This window comes from Nilaparvata lugens, chromosome 9 (assembly GCF_014356525.2).
Source record: "Nilaparvata lugens isolate BPH chromosome 9, ASM1435652v1, whole genome shotgun sequence".
NCBI lineage: Eukaryota > Metazoa > Arthropoda > Insecta > Hemiptera > Delphacidae > Nilaparvata > Nilaparvata lugens.
In genome coordinates, this window is record NC_052512.1 from 3,651,871 (window position 1) to 3,662,041 (window position 10,171).

The 10,171-nt window shown below is 32.8% G+C and overlaps 1 protein-coding gene across 2 annotated transcripts in view; it reads left to right on the forward strand.

Moving 5' to 3' along the window:
• The window catches only part of LOC111046927 (protein pygopus), a 40,429-nt gene extending 30,258 nt beyond the window's left edge, over positions 1-10,171 (forward strand). The window contains exons 8-9 of one of the 2 annotated variants that reach the window (XM_039435419.1): positions 1,139-1,284; positions 5,229-6,612. In XM_039435419.1, coding sequence (XP_039291353.1) covers positions 1,139-1,284; positions 5,229-5,349 — 267 coding nt within the window. In that variant the 3' untranslated portion in view covers positions 5,350-6,612. Of the gene's footprint in view, positions 1-1,138; positions 1,285-5,228 lie in introns of both variants that reach the window. The other variant, XM_039435417.1, reaches the window with a different exon arrangement.

Consider the following 10,171-nt stretch of genomic DNA (forward strand, 5'->3'; position numbering starts at 1 on the left):
CTGTGCCCCATAAGAAGAAATCCAGTGGTGTAAGGTCTGGAGAGCGTGCTGGAAACTCGATTGGCCCCCTGCGTCCTATTTACTGGCCCGGCAAATTTTGATGCAGGTAAGCTCGTACATCCCTGTGATAGTGCGGCGGAAATAAAAATCATCATTACCGTATAATGCACGAATGGCAGGAAATATGGAATCAGCAAGCATTGTTAGGTAATTAATACCAGTTACAGTGCCTTCAAATTGAAAAGGCCCAAGGCTGTTCAAGGTCGACCTGAATGACCTTTATGAACATCACACACTGTTCCATGAACTTCAAATTTTTCTCGTATGCGAGTAATATTGTTAATAATTGTAATTGTTAACCTTGAAGGTGGTTCTGTATAATACTCCATTCTCCACTGTCTTTGAACTTCATTTTCATTCTCAAATTTCTAGTGCCACTTAATAACCTGCTTACGTTCTTCAAAACTCAAATGTACGTCTGCCATGTTGATATTACAAATTCCAACTGACAATATAACATAGAGGGACGATTATGCTGGCACCTGGCGAAGAAATATAACATTAGCCTTGTAGAGCGGGAAATCTACGATAGTTTAAAGTGTGTGTACACTTTGTATATGCAAAATGTCAAGTTTATCAGTCCAGTAATTGAGACGTGATGATACAACTGAATTTCAACCCCACATATATTTTTACTTGTAACTCAAATATTTTCAATGTAAACACCTATTGTGTGGTAGGTACGTCTTTTTAAAGGCCTTTTTAAAACAAGTAAGATAACATCAATTAAAATGTTCTATGATACTTGTATCCAATATGGCGGCTGATTGAAGTTTTAGTTTTTAAAGAAATGAGGGATTGTAACTCAAATATTTTCGATGTAAACTCCCATCATTTTAAAGGCCTTTTCAAAATGAGAAAGATGACATCAATAGAAATGTTCTACCATAAGTTTATCCAAAATGGCGGCTGATTAAACTTTATCAATTATTTCTTTAAAAACTAAAACTTCAATCGGGAACGTGTGACTTGACGCAAAGTAAAATCGATCTTGAAAAGCACCGATCATATATGTGTTTATCATATACCTTTCCGTTATGAAATATGGCAGGTAGTACTCAGTTTGTCATGATTTCAGGTTTACCCGGCCGATCAGCCGATGGTGTTCAACCCGCAGAACCCGAATGCGCCGCCCATCTACCCGTGTGGCATCTGCCATAAGGAAGTGCACGACAACGACCAGGCCATTCTCTGCGAGTCTGGCTGCAACTTCTGGTTCCATCGGTCAGTGATATACACACAAACGAAACTTCCTATCTAACCAATGTATTTCACAGTGGACAAGACGCCATCTTATTCACATTTATTTATTTATTCACACTTCATAATAGCGTAAACAAATCAAATGTAATCAGAAAAGGACCTAGCCCAAAACTGTTCCCTCTTCGATTTTTTATAGAAGTACTAGCTGGCTCGGCGAATTTTGTACCGCCAAATAGTTAATGCATCTCATGACAAACTTTAGCTGGATGCACAGCTGAGGAGGTGCGATGAAGCATTCTACATCCAGGTGCTTCTTACTTATTGGTTTAAATGGAAGAACTCACACACACTGAATCGGGCATGGCGTGAAACGGTGTGATAGGGCGATCTCCATAAGATCAACACTTTGTATCACCAAGCCGCGCCTCCTCGGGTGTGCTTAGCTTTAGCTTAATCTGATGCACTATATTTCTATGAAAATTATCCAACAATTAGTATTTACATTTATATCTCAATATGGACTTCCTATCTGCTTAGTTAGTTGTGCAGCAGTTTGTATTTTTAGTTATAGTGAATGCAGTTTGCTGGGAATTGAATGGTATATCTCCTTGCTGCTGATTTTCCCGTTCTAAATTTACAGCATTTCGAGTGCTACGACCCAGGTTTGGACGTCGTTCGTACCGCGGAATTATTAAAAATTAAAATGTTGTGAATCAGTAGAAAGAAGAAAATTGAAAAAAAGATCTATCGAAGGCTGTTGGATGACGCAAATGATTATAACAGCTGATTTTTATTTCTGTGTGTGGCCAGTTCACAAAAATCTTCTCCCATAAGGATTACATGCAAACTATAAAGGACCGTAGGAAAGAGTCCTGAAGTCGGATTATAAATTTGTTAGGCCATAAACCTGGGCCTGAACATAACGAACACAACTAAAAAAAGCATCAAATTCGGCGCACACATAAAAAATTATTGAATGTCAAAATTTGAGGCTCGATTTTTATTTATATGGATGTCAAAATTTCATGAGATCAGATAAATTGAATCAATTTGAATTGACACATTATATTTAAAAATATTCGTAATATTTTACATGATTAGAATTCAGTATTTAGTGATTGATTTATCAATTCTGATACAATGTCAAAATTTGAGGCTTGATTCTTATTTATATAGATGTCTAAATTTCATGAGATCACATAAATTGAATCAATTTGAATTGATACATTATATCTAAAAATATTCTTAATATTTTACATGATTAGAATTCAGTATCTAGTAATTGATTTATCAACTCTAGATTGATTTCACAATCTACTACTCTTTGACAAGGCGACAATGCTGAACAGCTGTTAACTTGTTAAAAAAGCTAACAGCTGATAGACCGAAGAAGCTGTTAGGTTAGCATCGATCATTGGATCATTACTACTTTTTCTACGTGACATTAATTTATTATTGCAATTCCAATTCAAGATGGAGGATTTTGGAACAAGACTTTGGTCGAGTTCCCCTTCTGTATGCTGTGCTACAGTGACGTCCACGTTATCAAATTAAAAATGACATTCTATAGTCGATACAGTATATTTTACACAGCTATAGTATATTTACACAACTTCCACGTTATAATGGCAGTGGAGGAAGAAAGAAGAACACCGTTGCCGATTCTCTGTCTCCTATAGAGGGCAGCTACTGATTCCATTATATTATCTGATTTAATATCAATTTTTTGGAAATGTATTAGTTGAAATACTTGATTTGTATGATTTATTAGAGTATTATTATGATCCACTGGTAGGCTATGTTTTAAAGTGGGGAAATATATTTCTCAATTTTCTCTTTCTTATGTAATTGATTATGTATCCATTTTTTGTGAGAATGAATTGAATTAAATTAACGAACTTATTGATAAGGGTAGGGATGAAAGAGATGACATAAAATTGAGTGCTCAAAATTGAATTCTTATTTCACTAGTGTTGGTGAAAAATATGCAAATAAAATACCGAAATATAACAATCAAGCCGCATTCCAATTTAATTATAAGAAAGACAACTCCAGGCTACCGAATTTGTTCTTCTTAAACCCAGTTAATCAGATAGATGTGATAAATGCTATATCAAACCTTAAAAATAATACGAGTCCAGGTATTGACGGTATTAATAGTTCAACTTTAAAGAAAATTGCTAATCACATTGCTTTCCCACTCACTTTTATTATAAATAAATGTTTCGAGAAAGGGATTTTTCTATATTTGTTCAAAGTAGCTAAGATAAAACCTTTATTTAAATCAGGCGATAGAAGTCAGGCAGAAAATTATAGACCAATCAGTTTACTGAGCTCCCTGTCCAAAATAATGGAAAAACTAATCAAGAATCAAGTTACTAAATTCTTTGACACAAATAAAATAATAGAAAATCTTCAATTTGGCTTCCAAAATAAATAAAGTACCGATGATGCCCTAATACAGTTTTCAAATTCCGTATCAGATCTTCTGAATAAAGGACAAAAAACTCTGGCTGTCTTCCTGGATTTGGGAAAAGCCTATGACACAGTGTGTCATAGTCAATTACTTATCAAGCTAGATAGGGTAGGTATTAGAGGAATCCCATTGAAACTATTCGAAAGCTACCTCTCACATAGAAAACAAGTTTTATCACTTGATAGCAGTGTTAGTGAGATTCCACTTACTGGTTACGGCCAACCCCAAGGGACGGTACTCTCCCCAATTTTGTTCTTGGTATATGTAAATGATATACTAAAGTTAGACCTCAATGGTGGTGGAGTTTATTCTTTTGCGGATGACACGGTACTGTTGTTTGGGGATGGAACTTGGCGAGACGTTTATAGAAATGCCTCTAGAGGCATCTCCACACTTAAGAGATGGCTAGACGTAAACTCCCTTAGCCTAAATATTAAAAAAAACTAAATATATTGCATTCTCTAGGAGAGTATTACAGGTCATGAGGTAACTCACTGCCAACTTAAATTGCATTTAAATTGTAATGTAAGTAATGATCACGACGAATGTAATAGTCCCGAGATTGAGAAAACCAGCCACTTGAAATATTTAGGTGTTATAATCGAGGAGGGCTTCAATTGGAAGAGGCATATTGATTACATCTGCAATAGATTGAAATTTATATCTTACAAATTCTATAAATTGAGGTCTGTACTGAATTTATCTAGAATGAGAATGATTTACTTCGCAATAGTTCAATCACTACTGCAATACGGATTAGTAATTTGGGGAGGTACTTTCAATTCTCACCTTTCATCTCTATTCACCGTTCAAAAAATGATAATAAAGACTATTTCAAATCGACCCTTACTATACGCCTCGATGAATGCTTTTAATGATCTGAAAGTCATGACCATCCGCCAACTATATGTACTTAGCATCTTTAAATACTTCAATAGATATAGAAATAACTTTCCAAAAATAAATAATGAAGCACATAGAACCATGATACAATGAAAATAAATTCGAATGTTACGTTTCAGACTTCACACTAATTCGAAAACAGCTCATTTATATTGCTCCAAAAATTATAAATAATATCCCAAATGATCTCACCAATCAAAAAGTGATTAAATATATCCCACCAACCGTTAAAAACTGGATAATTCAATCTTAATACTCTAATATCAACGTAATATAGGCTAGATATTTTCCCCTAATAGTTCGACATCTTATTTTTGGAATTATGATTTAAACTCTTGAGTTCTGTAATGTCTTTTCTTTTACTTTTGTTATAATGTAATTATTGCTACTCCTACTGGCGGACAAGTTATACTTGCCAGTAGAAATCCACTATGTAAAATAAATAATACAGTGTAATATGTATATTAATAACTATGTTATTTTGATTTTGAGAACTTGTATTTTGATTTTGTATTGTGTAAGTTTTTGTGGAATAAATTTGAATTTTGTGGAATAAATTGTTATTTGTTTGTTTGAATTGTTACAGAGTGTGCACGGGACTTATAGAGGCAGCCTACCAGCTGTTAACAGCCGAAGTGTACGCTGAGTGGGTGTGTGATAAGTGTCTTAACTCGAAAAATATTCCACTCGTCAAATTCAAGCCCTAGCCACTTCTCACTCCTCAGCCTTCCCATCTCATCTATTAGTATTATAGTTTGTCAGCTTTAGCTCGAGGCTGGACCTCAGGACGGGCATTACTTCATTTGGTTACTATTAAATCAAATAAATTATTATTACTATGCGGATGCCATTTTAGGCAATCGGTTACACAATCGGTTTTGGTGCCCAACCATTAAAAGGAACTTGAATTAATATCGACTACTGTATTGCAAATACTACCCGACTTGGATCTTTCACATACAATTGAATTGAATCAAAGGTTTTGTTTTCAAAACAAATAATACATCCGGTTTTGGTACTCTACCATTAGAGGGAACTGTAATTGATATCGACTACAGTATTTCAAAAATACTACCTTATTTGGTTCTTTTACATGAAATTTAATTGAATCAAAGTTTTTGTTTTCAAAACAAAAAATACAACTGGTTTTGCCACCCTTGGAATTTGTATGTATCGAATATAGTAATTCAAATACTACACTATATGGTTATTTTACAAGAAATTAATTTGAATCAAAACTTTTGTTTTCAAAACAAAATATACAACCTACCGGTTTTGGTACTCTATCATTTGAGGGAACTTTAATTAATATTGACTACTGTATTTCTATATTACCCTATTTGGTTATTACACATGAATTAATTTAATTTGGATCAAATTATATAATTTTGCTGGTACCGTTTCCGATGTCACAGCTCCAGCTAAACCTCACAAGCTTTAAAATCAGTGTGCTTTCATTTTGTATTTTTACAAAGACTACAACATCGTACATTGTAAATTTACAGAATTTTATATAGTTTGGACGTTAGTTAGTGTTTGTTTGTTTTTAAATTGTCGATCGATGGTATGCTTATCATCTGTTTGAACTATGATTGCTAGTATCTACAAGTTCCAGCTCGAGCCAGACAAATTTGTAGGAATTACAATTGTATTGTATTTTTATCGAATTTGGTTTCAGGAACAAAAACTGTTGAACAGTTTTGGGTTGAACCTGTTGTTAAACTGCCAATGATTTCTGTCTTGATACATGGATTACGCTGATCCAACTCTACTGGATGTATTATGAAATGAAACCTTAGAGTCAGATGTTCAAAATTACTTTGAACATTGCAAAACTTTGGTTTGCGATCCTTGTCTGTCATTGGACAAAGCAGATAGCTATGTCCTTTTCTAGCTCCGTACCGTTGCCAGATTTTTTTATTGCGGATGATGACCACATGAGATTTTTGCTTGATCGGGTGTAATGGAAGTGCGAGGGTGATTTGATGAGATGATCAAACGTCCATGCCTACCGGCAGGATTCGAATCTTGGGTCCTGTTGCATCAGAAAATACAATCTAATATTTTTTCAAATAATTTTCTATTATAATAACCAGGTGACTTCTATTATTATTATGTCTCTTTTCTGTATAGGGCTACTTGTAATAAAAATAGAAAGAAAAATCTCAGTACCCTTTTTGAATTATTTAATATAAATTATAAAATATTATAAGTGATTAAATAATTCAAAAAGGGTACTGAGATTTTTCTTTTTCTTTCTATTTTTATTATTATTATTTTGTATTGCAACAGGCCCAGGTAGCGCTAGTCAGTGTGACAATAAATAGAAAGTATTTTATCTATAATATCAGTGAGTCACAAATATAATAAAAACAATTTATTCAGCAGCAAATTGTTAATAAATTGTTTGGCAGTCGATAAATTGAATAAATTTAAATAGATCAAGTTGAAATAAATTTAAAACGACATAAATTTCAACATGCAAAAAATAACTAATAATCAAAACTGATGCATCTAAATAGGTTAAAAATGTAAACTCATTAAAACTTAATTAAAACATACGAGTTTCAGGGAACTACCTAGCTCACTAGGAAACTGATGTATCTATTCAATCATGTCCTGGATTAAATAATATTATCTAAAAACTATTATTTTTGTAATTTTTTATTTATTTTTAATGCTCTTTTTTGATAAAGCCAATTGTTGTTTTAAATCTCAAGTGTTCTAGTTTGTTTCAAAACAACTTTTTATAGTATGTTTAATGATACGAAATACTTTTTTAATGTAATCATTTCAATTGAATTAGCATAAAAGTTTTAACTCTTGTTTAATTTTAAGCAGTTGTGTAATATTACCAATTGTGGTAGACATTTAATGTGATGAAGTAGTTTCTCTATCATTCTATTCAAGGATTCAATGAAAAAAATGTCCAAAAGTGAATATTTGTATTACTTATAAACAACATCCATGTTGATGATAAAATGTATTGAGCTGGACCAAAGCCACTTCTAATTCTCATTAAAATACACTACACCAATACACTTCAATAAAAGAAAAAATAATGGATTGAAAAAAAAATTAATTGTTTGAGCCGGACTCATTAAAACACACCACTGTGCATTATAAGCACAAAAGGTGATCCTGTAAGGATTTTTTTATTTTGAACAGATTATTAAATAATTACTTTGATTAACTATGAAATACTCTTTTAAAGATATTTTAATTTTAATGATAATTATTTTATTGCCACAAAAATTGTGTTCGTTGTTCCACATCATCTATGAGTGTATATCATTGAGGAATATTTATTATTATAATATTTTCATCTATTTTATCTTCCATTAATTGTTTCCCAATATACCATTAAAAGTGAAAAGATATGTATGATATTCGTATGATATACGATAGTGAGGTCCACGTTATAATGGCAGTATTTGATAAACATTGGTATTGCTATCTTTGTCTATCATTCGACAAAGCAGATAGCGCTGTCCTTTTCTAGCTCAAGGTTGCCAATTTTAACAATGTAGAAATATGATTAACAAAATATTTTAATTATGAAAATTTATTATTAAATATACTTTATTGACAAATCGATCAATATGGGTATTCACAATGTTGGAGTTAGCTGGCTCAGTCGAGCTAACTCCTGCTATTTGCTAAGTCTTTGTTAACTCAATGCTATAGTACGTTGGAAAAAAATCTGGTGTGGTACACTCACACAACTTTCCTTGCTCATTGAACTGTAAGCCTCATTTTCAAACGAGAATAATTTAGGGGAATAACATAATGACGATTGGCGGTAACATATTTGAACTATGATCAGACTACTGTATATGTGTGTATATAAAATTGTTTTCAGAGTTCTTTTTCCTTTGTGTAAATTGTGAAATTCGATTATTTTTTCTTAAGTCGTCAAAACAGCTGTTCTACAGATGAAAAATCTCGACTATGTTTTCTTTTTATAAACTGCTCTACCTACCTATCTTATGCACGAGAAGGAGGTTACAAAGTCCATTTCTCTAGAATGGGGTGGATCCCCCATTAGTTTCTCAGGAAGGAGACTCAAGCCAGTTGATAGAGCTGATAAATAACTATACAGGGTATGAATTTGAAAAAATCGGTCAAATAATTTTTGAGAAAATCGTGAAAAACATGGTTTTTTAGTAACTATCCGCCATGTTTCTTAAGAATATTACGGTAATTCTGCAATTTTCCCAGAAATGAGACTCATGTCAGTTGATAGGGCTTATAAATAGCTATCATGGTATAAATTTGAAGAAAATCGTTGAGCCGTTTTCGAGAAAACCGTGAAAAACATGGTTTTTTAGTCATTATCCGCCATTTTTTCCGCCATCTCGAATTGAATTCTATTGAATTTCTTATTGTCGGATCCTCATGGTATGAGGACCTTAAGTTTAAAATGTCAAGTCAATCAGTTAATTAGGAATGGAGTTATGGTGTTCACAGACATACACACACACACACACACACACACACACACACACACACACACACACACACACACACACCAATACCAAAAAATCATGTTTTTGGACTCAGTGGACCTTGAAACGTATAGAAAACTTGAAATTAGGGTACCTTAATTTTTTTTGGAAAGCAATACTTTCCTTACCTAGACATACTTGCCATAGGGCAAGGAAAGTAAAAATTAGCAGACGAGATAGCAGATAGCGCAGGTTTGAGTCCGCTAACTCTAGCTAACTGTTAAAACGGCGGCCAAATTTGTTTTGGTCATATTTGGTAGCAAAAGTGAGGTTATAAACTTTGATTTACACAAATTATCCACTTGGACCGCTACTGCAGCTAATAGCAGATGGTTTTAGATGGGGTGTTCACAATCCAGAGTTATCAAATAGCACTTTAGCTAGCTAAAACACCATTGTGAATACCCCTAGTATATGATTGAACAGTTGATATTCTATCAGATATACCGGTATCAGCTATAGAAGGCAGTGGCAAGGGAGAGAGAATCGGCAACGCTGTTCTCCTATATTTCTTTACTGGCACTATAACTTGGACCATAGCTGGTATATTTGAACTATTTATCTCTGACAAATTATTTATTTTTTAGGTATTTCTAATTTAACAATGTAATTGAGCTGGAACTTGTATTTTCGTTATTCTTTATTTATTGTAAGGAAACTTGAATCAATGTGAAATTAATAATGTGTATTTTGTGTTTCTGTTTTTAGTACTGACTAGTTGACACGAATGAGAATTGAATTTCTAACTGTAATATTATTATTGAAAAGTTGTTAGAAATTGAGAATATATTGTACAGTTTTATTATTATGATTGTAGCTTGGTAATAATAATTGATATTATGCAGAGATCGATAATATTAGCTATTGTTATGTTATAAGGAACGCTCAATACTAAATACAAAGAACTTGATAATAATAGTTATGACTATCGCTACTTATTTTAACGATACAGTTTAATGTACAGTCAAGTCATTCATTTTATTTTTTGATTAAAAATAAAAGTAATGTTGAATAACTGCTA